Source organism: Glycine max, chromosome 9 (assembly GCF_000004515.6).
Source record: "Glycine max cultivar Williams 82 chromosome 9, Glycine_max_v4.0, whole genome shotgun sequence".
Taxonomy (NCBI): domain Eukaryota; kingdom Viridiplantae; phylum Streptophyta; class Magnoliopsida; order Fabales; family Fabaceae; genus Glycine; species Glycine max.
In genome coordinates this window covers 41,359,340-41,375,428 of record NC_038245.2, presented here as the reverse complement: position 1 = coordinate 41,375,428, position 16,089 = coordinate 41,359,340, and the positions used below count along the sequence as shown (strand labels likewise).

The 16,089-nt window shown below is 28.2% G+C and overlaps 1 protein-coding gene across 2 annotated transcripts; it reads left to right on the top strand.

Annotated features, from left to right (window-relative positions):
* Positions 1-11,032: 11,032 nt before the first annotated feature.
* LOC100796835 (uncharacterized proline-rich protein) lies at positions 11,033-12,060 on the top strand. Of its 2 annotated transcripts, none has more exons than XR_416056.3 (2): positions 11,033-11,399; positions 11,709-12,060. XR_416056.3 is itself a non-coding variant. In XM_003533303.4 (2 exons), the coding sequence occupies exons 1-2, from the start codon at positions 11,280-11,282 to the stop codon at positions 11,846-11,848; spliced, it is 237 nt and encodes a 78-aa protein (XP_003533351.1). In that variant the 5' UTR covers positions 11,213-11,279; the 3' UTR covers positions 11,849-12,060. The 2 variants fall into 2 exon arrangements, 1 of the variants encoding a protein (XP_003533351.1); XM_003533303.4 differs by having other exon boundaries at positions 11,213-11,376.
* The last annotated feature ends 4,029 nt before the right edge of the window (positions 12,061-16,089 follow it).

Genomic DNA, 16,089 nt, shown 5'->3' with positions numbered 1-16,089 from the left:
GATATTCAAAAAAATATGAATAAATATTATTAATATATTTTTATAATATTTTATCAAATATTATATATAGTTCATGTTAGAAAATCTAAAAATATAAAAAAAATTTAACAAGAATTGTACATAATATTTGATAAATATTATAAAAATATATTAATAATACTTATTCGTTATTTTATGACATTTTAAATATTGTTAAAAAAATTTAATAATATTTTTTTTATTAAGTGTTAGATAAAAAAAAATGCTGACGACTAACCGTGATTGTAGTAGAAGTTAATTTTAAGAAAATTGAAAAGTTCAAAAATTTATAGATAACAAATAGCCATCTATTTAGTTATGAGTTACGCCTGACATTACTTCTCTTTATATTATTGCTAAAAAATATATGGAGAGAATATCTCTTTTCCGTTTATCACAAACTTCTAAAAATTGCGGTAAGTGAAAATCACACATATCGACCATAACTGTGCAAATTTTATTCTCACAAACCCTTTTACATATTCCCATGTAAATTATTAAATACTATACTGCTGTACTGTAATTTTTTTAAATCTAGATGAACATATGATAATATCTAATTTTGTTCTTTACTTTTGAACAGAAGTCCTTGTAAATTTGTTTTAATCGTTTATAAATAGAGACATGGTGAATAGGTTAATGAGAGAACTAAGAAGGAAAGTTTGAAGCAAATCCTCAAGTCTGATACTTAAATAAAGTCAAACAATTGGAGGTGCAATGTTCTAATGTTAAGTAGTCAACCAGTGAACCACTGTCAGATGGCTGGAAAAAGAATTTTAAATTCTTTAATTACTGGATTACATTCGTCACACAACTTGGAAAGATCTAGTATTTAGTGCTAATTAAAAATTGAAGGTCAATTAGCTTCATAGTGTCGGTATCTCCGGTAAATTCTTCATGGATTTTGTTTGTTTTTGTATTGTATGTATTCTTTACTACTCTTGATCATGTGCAACTGAATTCCTTTGGTTAGGACATTGTGGATTCTAATTTGAAAATTATAATATTCAGATTTGACTCTTTAGTTCATGTTGCTTATCTTTGGTTAAATGATTTTTTTACTCCATGACTTGATCAACCATAACATGATTGGATGTTATGTGCAATTGGAAAATTTATATGTGATGATTAATTTGAAACTTCAAGTTACATTTTATGATAATGATTTATGAATAGATTTATTTATTTTATTTTTGTATTAAAGTATATGTAATATATATTGATCATGTGAATACTAGTATTGCTAATAAAAATTCCAATAAAAACAATATTGCCAATAAATTGTCAACCATCGTGAATAGATGTTAAACTATATATATATATATATATATATATATATATATATATATATATATATATATATATATATATATATATCGTGTTAATGCTAATGATTTCCTACTCTCTAGTGCTTATTGCCAATAAATTAATCAAAGGAATTAGTTGACTTAATTGGGGAATAAAGGATTAAGGTATATACCAGTGAATCAGAACATAATTGTCAACATGAGAAATGTATCTTTGACTAAGAGCAAAGGATGATATTGAATTCAGTTTTACTATATATGTACGTTACTTATTAGTCATACATGCATAAAATGGTTAAGTTTCTTAAAAATCTAACAGAACTGCAGAAAACCCGTTTCCATTTTCCACTAAAATATCAACATGCACCTCAAATGTCGATTAGTTAATTTCGTTTCTGTCAACTTTTTTAAGATTAACACTGCATCATACTAATTAAATATATGTATGAACACGTTTGAGTACGTCTGAACACATTTTATCTATGTGAGTACTACTGGACAATTTTTTTATTTTTTTTCTAACGCTGCATTGATGTGTTCCCCTACACCTCAATGAAGTACTAGTAAAAGATCCCTTTGAGTTCAGAGACTTGGTCAGACTAAAACGTTTGGCTTCTCAATTACTGGGTCTTTTCCTTCCTTTTTAATAATTTAGTCATATGATTACGTATATTAGTAGGTACTACTACGTAGTTTCCTCTTTTTGTAGTTGTTTTTTTTTTCAGCTTCATAATTTAATATTTCTGGTCAAATTAACAAGAGTGTTTTTTATAGCAGATACGCAGCCAGCAGCTCTTCCTTTCTTTTATAGATATTAATTAACAGTGCATCATAAAAATTATTTATATGTATGAAGACTTTTTATGTGTGTGAACAGTGGAAGTTATTTTCATCTAACAATGCATTTTGATTATGCCATTCTGTTACTCCTAAATGAAGGGATTCAAGATAATCAAACTTTAAAACTAGGTTTGGCAATATGATTTTTTTTTTTATTCTTGTAGGGCACATAATTGAATGCTGATGTTGAAAAATTAATGAAGTTAAATAAAGGATTTAAAAGATTTTTAAAAAAATATTCAAGATGCAAATACAATGAAATTATTTTATTTGAATGACTAAAATCAATATAGATCAATACTTGAAGGACATAATCAAATTTAAGCCTATAAAAATTATGTGATGGTGAAAATAGCCACAAAATATAATCTTATATATAAATTATTTCCTCTGTTCAGTTTATATGATTTTTAAGGTTATGACCCAGATATTAAGAAATTAAATTAAATTTTTGAATTTCACCAAAAATATTATATAACTTCCTAATATATCTTTTATCTCTCTAATAACTACTCCTTAATTTATTCCTATTACGGTACCATTAAGTGTAACAGATTCCCATAATAAATGTTCGTGTTCCACCTTTCATCTTCAACACTCTACACCTAATAATGGCTTTGAACCAAGAAAGAAATGACTTGGAAAAAACAAATTACTGAGAAGAATATTATTAATGCATGGTCTAATATTAATTAGACAAAATTATAAATTTGGTATCCCTAATTGTCTCTAATTTCGATTTTGATCTTCCTTTAAAATTATTGACTTATTTTATCTTTCATTTTTTATCCAATCACGTAGTCTTGATCCTCCAGTCCAAACTTAGATGTTGGCTATTAATAACTTACGTTGATTGACACGTGTCAACGTCTGAAGAGTTCGTCAAACAGTTCACAATTTTTAATTGAATGATTGTGATTCTTTCTCCTTTTTTTCTCTTTTTATTTATCTCTTCCCAATTTACCCTTTAATTCTCCTCTACTCGTTCTCTACTAATGTTTCCTCGGACTCCACCATCTCCACCTTTGTCCACAATGAACCTTTCATCAAGTCTGACCAACAAACACAAAAACAAGTATTGAAAAACCAAAACACTTATAATGGAATTTAGAGGAATGAAATCAAGATTCAAAATGAATGAATGAGACCAAAAATTTCAAACATAATCAATTCAAGAATCAAGAAGGGTAATCAAAGAAACAAATGTAGAAAAAAAAAAGCAATCAAGAAATGAATGAAAGTGAAGATCCAAAAATGACAAAACCCAACGAAATAATGAAAAACCCAAATCGGAAACAAAAAAAAAAATAATACACAACGATGGTGAAAGGAAGGGATCTTTATCCATAGGTCCCTCGATTTTTGTGTTCGCATTTAAAGACAAACTCCCTCCATCACATTGTTATTCTCGCCAACAATCATATTTTCTATTGTTTACAGATTTATAACTCATCTTCACACATGAAGTTGTACACAGTAATGAAAGTGACCTCTTACAAACTCATATTCACACATGAGGTTGCACACAATAATGAAAGTGATGTCTCACCCTCCAAAGCAGGTGATTGTTTTTGGTTTCATGCCACCGCAATGGTTGTTCCAGTGGTTTCGTTGAAATGATTGTGCTTGCAGCAAACACGGAGAAAAAGTAGGAGAAAAGAAGGGGAATAAAAAGGGGCATAAATGAAAAGTGAGGGAGAAAACACGTTTAAAGGACAAGGCTAGAGGGTGACACGTGTCAGTCAACGTAAGTTGTTAACGATCAACGTCTCTGGGAGGATTAAGATTACATGATTGGATAACAAAAAACAAAATGCGTCAATAATTTTAAAGGGGAACCAAACTCGAAATTGAAGACAACTAGGAAACTAAATTTGCAATTTTGTCTATTAATTAAGGGTAGTTTTGAAAAAAAAAATTAATACATAATAGTTTTATAAAATGACATATAATTTGTAACATTTTTTTTTCTAAAAAATGTCATATAAACTGGAACGCAAAGAGTATTATAAAACTTTGTTTCTATGATTATCATATCTCTTTTTTCTTTCTTTCTTATAAATTAGATTTTAACTTTTGTCAGTTAGCTGTGTAATTAGCAAGCCAATTACTTAGGCTCAAACTCCTCATATTCATTGTTAATGCAGTTTATTATTTATTGACACAATTGCTCCTTCCTCTTTTACAGTATTTTCCCACAAAGCCTATTATTCTGCATTAAAAATCTAATTGCAAAAAAGGTAAACACGCATTTATGAAAAGTTTACAACATTAATTAACAGTGTAATTGCAAATTAAATGAGCCGTGCTGGAGCATGAAGGTAGGAGCTTTACTCTCTCTCTCTCTCTCTCTCTCTCTTTATATATATATATATATATATATACCATTTCCAAAGTTAAATATCTAAACATTTGTGATTTAATTTCTTTGATATCAGGCACCAAAATTTATCAGCGAGTCAAATTAACAAGAGTTTTTTTTTTCCTTCTAGAAATTAACACTAATATATCGGTTCCTTTTTAAGTGTCGTTTAAACTTTTTTTACAAAAATTAAGAAATATAATAAATTTTATTGTTTCTCATAAAATGGTTATTATCAAGTTTCGTATTGTATATATCCTTTCTCATTTATACTCTACCATAAATGTATATTAGTTGTTTTTCATTTTCACTTTCATAATAAATATGTAAAAAAATTAAAAACTGAGAGAAAAGTAAGATAATAATTAAAATAATAATAATTAATAATATCTTAAATGTAATTGTGAAAACAAAAAATAAATAATAATATTTTTTTAAAGAGGAATAGTAACATATATGACTCAATTGCTTTCGGACATTATAAATTTCGATGACTATGAGGCAGGGCTCGTATATACTTTTTGGTTTGAGCTTTCATTTCAACATACACCAGAAGAGATTGCTCGGAGCAGTCTTTGTTCTATATCTGTACCTCTTCTTATTATACTGATAATCGCCTTCAGTTTTTCGGCACAGCTAACTCTAGTTAGTGCAGGTTTGTCTATCTCATTGAAATATGCAAAAGTATGTTCAAATTTATCATCGGTGTATATGATCGGGAAATAGGATAACACAATGATAAACTCTATATCAAAATGCAGCGAAGATAAATTCTCCAAAATTTGTAAGAAACTGTGAGAAACACCAACAAAATATATAACACAAAATATAAATTAAAGAAAAATAGAGACACAATTTATTCAACATGAAAAACTCCTCAATGCAAAAGTAAAGATCATGGGATAAAGTCATTAACTAAAAGAATTGCATAAAGGATAAAGTCATTTTAAATCTTACTAAAATCTTCTGATTAAACCTTCGTTCTATGCTTTCGAAATGTTTAAATATTAAATGTATTTTCCTTTTATTTTATATATTTTTATAAATACTAGAAAAAAAATTAAAGGATTATAGGATAATTAACATTACTCAGCATCACTCAATTTCTGGGTTAGGGATCAATTCAAGCTTTTGACTACCTGTAAGATGGGACACCACCTTGCATTGGTTTCTTATTAGTCCGATCGAATAAGAACTGCAACGAGCAGAAGATGGTGCCTCTGCCGTTTATGCATATGTTAATTAATAAATCTTTTCTTGTAGATTTAAATTTTAGGTGGCTTTGACATTGAAGGTTAGTCATAAGCCTTATGCTTCCTTCACTACAGAAAAGCCGCTTCTATGTTTGGTTCTGTCTCTTGTTATGATTGCATTACACTATACGTGCTCGATCAATTACGAATCAAGATTCTCAGTAACTTAGTTTTTTTTTTTTTTAATTCTAACAAAACTTCAGAAGACTCATTTCCATTTTCAACTAAAACATCAACATGCACCTCAATTGTATTGGCTAATTTCGTTTCGGATATTTATGGATGCAGTTATAATAACCAAAATTATCGCGACCTCTTCAAAACTGAATGCCAAATACCCAATCAGCTTTTCCTTTCTTTTTTAAGATTAACACTGCATCATACAAAATAAATTATGGATGAAAATGTCTTATCTATTTGAGCACTGGCCAGTGTTCTTTTCTTCTAACGCTGCATCAAGATCCATTTTAGAATCACAGACTAAGTCATTTTTTAATATATATTAGATTTAATTATTCATTTAATTTATATAATTTTTAAATTTATTCTTTTTAATTTTTATAATTAATAAGTGAATGTTTAATTCTTAAAATTTAATAAGTGAAAATTTTAATTTTATTAATTAAAATAATGGTAGAAATTTTTTGAGAATTAAAATATAAATTTTAGAAATTAAAAACTTTAGTGAATAATTAAACCTATTTATTATTCTTTAACTTTAGTGATATGATTACGTATTACCACGTAGCTTCTTGTTTTGACAGGCGGATCTTATTTTTCAGGTTTATGAATTAAATATTTTATCAGGAACCAGAATTCAGCTCGTAAAATTAACAAGAGTATTTTTTGTTCAATTAGCTGATATTCAGTCAGCTCTTCCTTTCCTTTATGGATTGTGAAGAGGATTCGAGAACCCTCTGAAAACGATTAATCAGACTTTCAAACTTGCATGCCTTGGCAATATGTTGTCAATTTCCAGGTCTTTTAATTAAAATTAGATTTTAATTTTTTGTCCTGGATGCCTAATTAGAAATCCAATTGCATTGACTCATCAAATTTTTTTATATTCAATCGTTATTGGAGTTTAATATTAATTATCCCAGTTGCTCTTCTCGATCTTATTATTTTTCATAAAGCCTATTGTGCATTAGAATTGCCCGATACATAATATTTAAAAGCAGGTAAGCAAACATGCATGTTAAGAAGTATATAAAGAGTTTACAACATCAACTAACTACGTGTAATTGCAAATGAGCCGTTGGAGCCTGTTGGTAAAATCAGGAAAAAGTCCATTATTGTTATTTACTATTGTCCATTTCCAAAGTTAAATATATATTTAAAGGTTCATGATTTGATATATCTTCGATCAGGCACCAAAATTCAGGAGTTCAAATTAACAGGAGTTTTTTTTTTCGCTAGTAAATACCTATCACTTGTTCGTAGTTGGCGTCATTTTCTATTGGAAATTAATTACATTGTAGCTCAAATTTATATAACTTTTGACTGCATTGCTTTTGTGACATTTATAAATTTCGGTGACTATGAAGGGGGTGGAATATTAATTTGGTTTCAGCTGCCAACATTTACAGGGAGAAATGGCTCGGAGCAGTGTTTGTTCTATATCTGTACCTTTTCTTATTCTGCTAATAAACGCATTTACTTTCAGTGCACAACTAACGCCAATTAGTGCAGGTTAGTCTATCTATTCAAATATGCAAAGATATGTACAAAAGCATGTTTGTATAGAATACATGTGATTAACATGTAAAAGTATATTTTCTTGAATTTATCTTTCTCTGTCTATCTATTTATCTATATATATTGAACAATTAACAACATCATGTCATCTCCATTTGCAGATCTGAAAATGAGAAAATTGGATCCCATGAGAAGTTCACCTCCTCCATCCGATCCTAACGGGCCAATTAATTACGCCATGGAAACCTGGTCGTCCACCTCGTCAGCCTCCATCCATCAATCCTTAACTTTTCATGTTGTTACAATAAATCATATGGGCCACAAGCTTAATTTGATTCTCATTTTCTTTATATAGCTTTACTGTATTATTTTTTATGTATAAATCACACTATATTATGCCTGAGACAGGATTTAGGGACCATGTTATTCCAAGCATATATATATATATATAGAATAGATTTGGAGGAAATAAAAAAAATATCGATTATTTAATTTTTACTGGGCGTTTAACAATCATTTACGAAGAGCGTGGTTAAGTATTAGATAATTTTTTCAATAGTCGTCACAAAGTGCAGCAGCACTGTAAAGCATAAGAACTAACATAATCTAACAAAATTCATTTTTTTTATAACAAAAAATTATTTGAAAAGCACAAGGATTTGGTCTAATAAGTTTTATTAATTTTTATTTTAATCTTATTATTCTTCTTACACCCTTTGTAAAGGTGTTACTTGGATGTTATTTTCTTGCGCTTAACTCTCACTTTGCATCATAAAAAGAAATTATAATGAAATAATTCTAATATCTCATACTATAAATTAGTAATATGATTAATTCATGTATATTCATTGTAACATCATTAATATAAAAATATAATTAACTAGTTAAGAAAATGGAGGGGGAAAAGATAACAAAGTTAGAGCGCATACAACGAACACGACCTACCACTCTATTGTGGTATAATCTGTATAGATCTATGCCTTTATTCTCATGTTAAATTTTCCTTCAGAATTTTATACATTGTTTACTCTCATAAACTAATTTATTCTTTATAGTCTAATTAATTTTCAATAAGCAGTTTCTACTTCTTAAAAGAGGAAAAACATCATTAATTCTTATGCTTAGGATATATATATATATATATATATATATATATATATATATATATATATATATATATATATATATATATTCAATATTTCATTGAAAATTCATAAATGATTATTAACAAAACCTAGCCCCAAAAATCAAACTGAATAGTCATCAAGCTTTGGGAAAATATTGTTTTGTTCGGTATATTTAGCTACAAGAGGCTGGAAATGTTTTGGTTATGTAATTTAAATTAAATGATGAATTTAAACTTATTCAAAAAAATTATTTTATCTTACGTATAAATTAATTTTAATTTATAAAAAAATTATTTTTTTTCTTCTTATTTTTTTATCCGTAAAAATTAAATATAATAATAAAAATTTATAATATTCACATATTATCTTCAATCAATTAACTAGACCCTTTAGTATTTTCTTCTTATATGAGTATTTTAGTGAAGAGAGTATAAAAAAAACCCTTAGTCTTAAGCTTCTAATTATGCTTATGCTTCTAGGTGGTTGTCTCTTGTTATGATTGCATTACGTCATACGTGCTGAAATATGAATCAGGATTCTTTATTGTTGTTTTTATTTTTTAATTCTAACAAATCTACAGAAGACCAGTTTCCATGGATTTTTTCATCAAAATATCGACATGCACCTCAAATGCATTGGTCGTTATTAATTAATTTCGTTTCAGTTAGATTTATGGATGCAGTTATAATAAAAATAACCAGACCTCTTCAAAACCGAATGCCAAATACTCAGCCAGCTTTTCCTTTTATTTATTTATTTAATTTGAAGTTTAACTCCGCATCATATACTAATTAAATGTGCATATATGAAAACGTTACATCATTCTTTTTGGTGTTACGAAAAGGTCATATCTAAGTGAACACTGGAAAGTTCTTTCACTTTTAATGCTGCATTGAGATGTGGTTTTCTTACTCCTCAATGAAGAAAGAATCAACATCTATTTCAGAAATTAGAGACCAAGTCAGACTGATGAAAATTAGACGTGGCTAGTATCTTCATTACTTTATTAGTTCTATATTACCACGCAATTTCCACTTTTGATACGTGGATTTTAATTATTTTTCAGGATCATGATTTAAGTATTGCATCAGGTACCACAATTCTGCAGCGCAGGTCAAATTAACGAGGGCAATATTTTTTGTTTAGCAGATACTCAGTCATCACCCTTATTTCTTAACTACATATGTATGAAGACTTTTATCTATGTGAACCATGGGAAGTAACAATGCATTGGCGTCATTCCCTAACTCTTCAATGAATTCAAGATCCGTAGTCAGACTTCAAAACTGGTTTGGCAATATCTTGTCATTTACCGGGTCTTTTTATTTTTAAATATTAGGTTTTAATTCTAGTCAGGGTGGTGTAATTATTAATGAAATTACTTAAGCCCAAATTCTTCTCACTTATATTATTATTGTAACTTATTATCAATTGTCATAATTGTTCCATCTTTTCGTGTTTTTCATAAATCTGGCGCACAATGTTGAAGATGTACAATACGTAAAAGTTGCATATCAAAACATGATGAAAAGAAGGCAAAAAGTTGGATAAGTGAATAAAAAATAAATAAAACTTTAATTAGCAATGGAGAAATCAGGAGAATTTGGAGGTGACATCAGGAGCAGTTGCATTATTGTTAATTTTTATTGACCAATCACAAAGGTTTTTTTTTTTTACTGAACTAATCGCAAAGTTAAATAATTGTTTATTGAAAAAATATAAATCCTCCTACAATATTTTTTTATTTTTCTGTATGATATTTATTGAATTTTTTATACTATATTTTCAAACATTAAGGCATATGTAGGAGAATATATATATATATATATATATATATATATATATATATATATATATATATATATATAACATTATTCTTATTTATTTGTTTTCAATTTATGCCATTGATCAATATTATATTCTTGAATTCAAATATTTCTACAGATCTTTCGAATGTTTTTTAATTTGAATAAGGAATTAAATAAATAAAAAGTAAATGCATTTAATGTCTTGAAGACTTTAGAAACATTCAATACTTTCTTTGTCTAATAGTAAGAAGGAAGATTACTAAGAAGATTCTCTAAGCGAATTTAAAATTGTTCTTATTTCAGAAAACTTCAACTTCAATATTTTGTCTTCAAAGTTGTTTATATTTTTAATACTTTTCTCTCTTATCCTTCTTTTATTCATGCAATAAGTCTTCGTCTAATGCTTTTGTTTAAGTTTGAAAATTTCTAATCACGGTTTTTTTTATATTTTATTTTATAAGCAAAAGGTGAATATTAAAGAGATACTGTAACACGGTTTCTGATTTCAGTCATATGTACTGCAGCATAGTTTTCATTTGCAGAATTTTGTTTTACTGGTTCATGATTTAAATATTTCTTCAATCAGCAGACACCAAAATTCAGCAGGTTCTATAGCAAAAGAAAAAAAAAATCAGCAGGTTAAATTAACAAGAGTTTTTTCTTTTAATTTGTGTTCTATATCTTATTACTTCATTATTTAATTGGAGTCATTTTCTTTGGGAAACTTCTTTGAAAGCTCAAATTAAATTAAGTAAATAACATTGACTCCATGGTGCGTGACATTATAAATTTCAGTGACTATATGAAGCAGGGATGGTATATTAGTTTGGTTGCAGCTTTAATTTCCACATACACTCGGGAAGGAGATGGCACGAACCATCCTTTCTTCTATATCTGTTCCTTTTCTTATTCTGCTAATGATTGTCTTTACTCTCGTTGCACAGATTACTCCAATTAGTGCAGGTTTGTCTATTATATATGCAAAGGTATATTTACAAAATTTAAGCATGTGTCTATAGAATTTGTATAATCTAATAATCACGATCAACATTCGAGGTTTCACCAGCTTATATTTAAATTTAATGTTTGGTAGATGAATTAATATGCATGTATAACTACTAAGCACACATTTTCTTAATTTTTTTATCTATAAAAATTAAACTCGATATTAAATTTTGTAACACTCACATACTTTATTTAATCAACTAAATCAGATTTTCTTGATATATTTTCTTGAACAAGAATGAGTCATATATATATTAAACAGTTAACATGTTTGTCATTTTAATTTGCAGATGTGAAAATGAGAAGATTGGGTCCCCTCCTAAGTCCACCTCCTCCACCTGATCATGCAGATGGTCCTCATCCTGTTGGTCCTCATCCTGTTATTCCTCCACCAACTGATGGACCTGGTCGTCCTCCACCCATTCCCTAACTTTTCATGATATTTTGATCCCTGAAATATTACAATAAATCCACATGGGCTTCAAGCTTTGATTCTCATTTTGTTTGCGCAGTTTACATTATAAGGTTTTTATGTACAAATCATGCTATTTGTCTAAAGGCTGTATTTAATTACTGATCGAATATTTTATTCAAAGCGTGTATGTGCAAAATAGATTCGGAGAAATTAAAAGCCTTTTTATAGATTTTTTATTTTACATTATTATCAGTACATAACTCTTTAATAAGTACTTTCATAATACCTTTTTATGTTCTTAACAAACACTTACAGAAAGCGTGACTAATAATAAGTACTTTCATACTGACAGAACTACCAAAAATCTGCATTCAGAATTTAAGTAAAGCTGTGTGCCTAAAATTATCAAGACTTTAAGCAAATTTATAGAAAAATATAATCTAATATACAATTTTATATGATAAATATAAATGTACAAGGATAAATATAATGAATTGTTGTTTTTTTGTTTTGCTCTTATATTTTTTTTATTCTTGTTACACTTTCTGTAAATGGGAGACTTGGTTGTATTACTTTTGAGCTCAAGAGACTTTGCTTTAAAAAAAAAGAAATAGAAATTATAATTAAGTAATTCTAACAATATCACAAAAGAATTCTTTCCTTTGATATAGTCTTATAATATAAGTCTTTTTGTATTTAGCTTAGAATTTTGGTTAAGAAAAATAAAAAAATAAAAATATAGCATTGTCACACTATTAATTAGTAACATTATATTAAAAAAATGGTAACGTAACATAACAAAGTAACATTATTAATTCATCCAACGTATATTGTAACATAATCAATATATCAAATAAGATAATTAGAGATATAGTTGATAAAATTGGTGGGAAAGACTAAAGTTATAGGATAAATTAATATTTAAGAAAGAAATAATTATTGGGAATAATATAATAGTTAAGGTGAAAAAGCAGTGCTTTGAGTGGGGAAACACTTATAGTGGAAAGCTTCATGCAAGTGAAAACAATGGGTTTTTTAAACAAGGTTCTGTTCACAAGTGGACTTGGGAAACAAGATAGTACGCAAGGGACTGCTCGATAAAAATTCCATATGCTTTGTTGCAAGTAGAATAAAAAATGAACCCTGTAAACACATCTTTTTTCTGGGAGTTACAGAATTTCGAAAGTGATTTGGGAAGTACAAAAAGTAATTTGGAGAGTGCAGGATGCAATTGAGGTGTTACAGGTGTAGCTCAAATGCTATATTTGTGTGAGGTGAAATGCCTAATTGGGCTCCAACAATGGGCTCTTGTATTCGGTTTTGGTAATGGGCTAAGGGGCAGCATTGCTGGAATGCAGCTGAGGCATCTATTAGGGTGAAAGATCAAAGATCTACAACCTATATATATATATATATATATATATATATTGTTTCTTGGCTTGAATGAGCACATATTGTGTCTCAAGGTAAACTTATCAATGAAAAACTTGAGCTTGTAAAAAAAAGTTATTTGAGTTTCTTCGCAATATGCCTATTTAATTAACTTTCCTCAAATTAACCTTAGTTTAAGTCTGAACTATAAATAACATTGACAAATTCTTAGTTGAATTGCCTTTAAACATAATTTTAGATCTCAAATCACCATTTGAGAAGAGGTGAATAGGAAATTACTATTTAATTAAGTCAAACTGTGATATACAAATTATAATATAGGCTTAACTGTACATCTTTATTCTCTTATTATCGTCATTATATAAATTTTGTTTTTAATTTTTCATTTTTTTTATAAATTTATCTCGAAATTAATGGTTTGGATAGAAGTATGGTACTTGATAGAACATTATGGTGGAAGTTGATCCATGTAGCCGACCCCACCTAGTGAGATAAGGCGTTGTTGTTGTTGTTTTATAAATTTAGTTCCCGCTATTTTAATTGAGTAATTGTTACTCATTTGTTAAGTTGACATTCAATATTTGATGTAAATACTGATGTAATAAAAAAATACAAATGTAGGGCAGTGTAAGGCTGACATGAATGTGCAATAAAATGTAACATTATTATTTTCATTAAATATTAATTACTGGATGTCAGTTTAATAAATGAAATAAAACTGCACTATTAAAATAGTAATAAAACTAAATTTGAAAAAAAAGGAAGACTAAATTGACAGGTCAACAATAATTAGAAAATGAAAAGTACGATCAAACCCTATATAGCAGAGCATTGGTGGACCATTTCTCCAATACAGTTCCATCTTATAATGACCCCTTGTACTCTATGCAGTTATTCATCACACTACATACCATTGTCAATAAGGTTTCAAGATCCTTTTGAAAATAGGGAATTAAAACGTTGAAAGTTGTTATATGTCTTTTTTTTTACTCTTCTTTATATTAATTTTAATTTTAATATTCATCTACGTGATTTTCTCCTTTCTCCTTTTACTGTTGAACTATTCCGGGCCACGTTGATTTAAATATATCGTTCTCCAATCAGCAGAATTCATTACTGGCAGGTCAAATTATTTTTTCTTGATCAATACTCGTTACCTCTTGAAAAAGTTATTGGTTGATATTTCCTTTAAATTCATATATAAGTAAAAATAATTAATTTTACATTAATTAAATTTTTTAATTAATATTACTTTTATTAATTTAAAAAATAAGATTATTTTTAAAATATTTTTCATTAAAAATAAATAAATAATAGAAATTATAATTTAATAAAAAATGTTTTAAGAATGATATCATTAATTAATTAGGATAAAATATTAGTTAAATTTATTTATATTTAAGTTCATTATATAAGATTAATTTTTTATTTATATTTCAGTTCAAAAAGAATATTTATTACTAGAGTTTTAATGTGTTAAATTTCATATATAAGAAGCTAGAAGAAATTAAAATACTAGAGCTTTCGGTCTCCGTGACATTACAAATGTTCCTTGATTTCTGATTCTGAAGCAAGCTAAGGCTGAAACATTAAGTTTCATCATTGTGAGATGGCTGATCACATGTTGAGTTTCTTTTCAATCTCTACATTTTCTCAATATGTTAATAATAATCACCTTTATTTTGCTTTTGGAGTTAACAGTTGCTACTGGTTAATTAATTAGTCTTTGTCATAGTAAGTAAAAAAAGTATATAATAATCATGAGTATATATATATCCTTTCTCACACAACTTCCATTTTTGATATTTTTCTTCTTGTTTCATTCTTCGTTTCCCATTACATCATTCAACCCATTTATCATCTTTTTCCTTTATTTTTTCAGAATCTCTACTTTTTTTCCACTCATGTATACTTCCCATTTTTTGGGATGTAAATTCAACACACACGCACGCGCACACACAATACTTCTTGTTGTATGTGTTGTCCAATAACAATGTATTAGAAGTTAATTGTTGCTATTCTCAAGCCAACATAATCAACTTAATCGAATTTAAGTTAGTTATTTTGTTATAGTTCTTCTATAAAATAGAATAGTTAGAGAAGGATGTAGGCTAGAGCATTGTACTTAATCATTCACTTGTAGTCTTTCTTTCTTTTGCCATAAGAAACTAGTGTTCCTTGAAAAGAGCAAAGAGATTCAAAAGTAATGATCAATAATAGCTTACGTAGCATTTTTTCTATTGTTGGTGGAGATTAGAAAGGCTTTGCTCTTATCTGAAATTGTTTCTAGTGTTTTTTAGTTGGTTTTGTCTCTCTCCTACCTCATGTGAGTTTCTGTTTTCATATTTCTTGGCTTAGCAAATTGGTGTGGCGAATGTGGAACAATGGGCTCGGTCAAGTATGAGGTGGAAAAATTCACAGGCCAAAATGACTTCAGGGCATGGAAGATGAGAGCTCTTCTTATTCAGCAAGAGTTGGTGGATGCACTTGCAGGGGAGGCTAAACTGGAGAAAGCAATGTCTAATGAGGACAAGACAACATTGATGGAGAAGGCACATAGTGCGATCATTCTCAGCCTAGGAGACAAGGTTCTGAGGTAGGTTTCGAAGGAGAATACTTTTGTTGGTGTGTGGTCAAAGCTTAAAGCTTTGTACATGACTAAGTCCTTGGTTAATCACCTTTATCTAAAACAATGTTTCTATTCCTTCAAAATGCAAGAAGATAGGTTTGTAGGGGAACAATTAGATGTGTTTAACAAATTGATCCTAGATCTAGAGAATATTGGTGTGACAATTAATAATAAGGACCAAGCCTTGTTGTTGTTGTGTTCTTTACCAAAATCTTACTCTCACTTCAAGAAACTC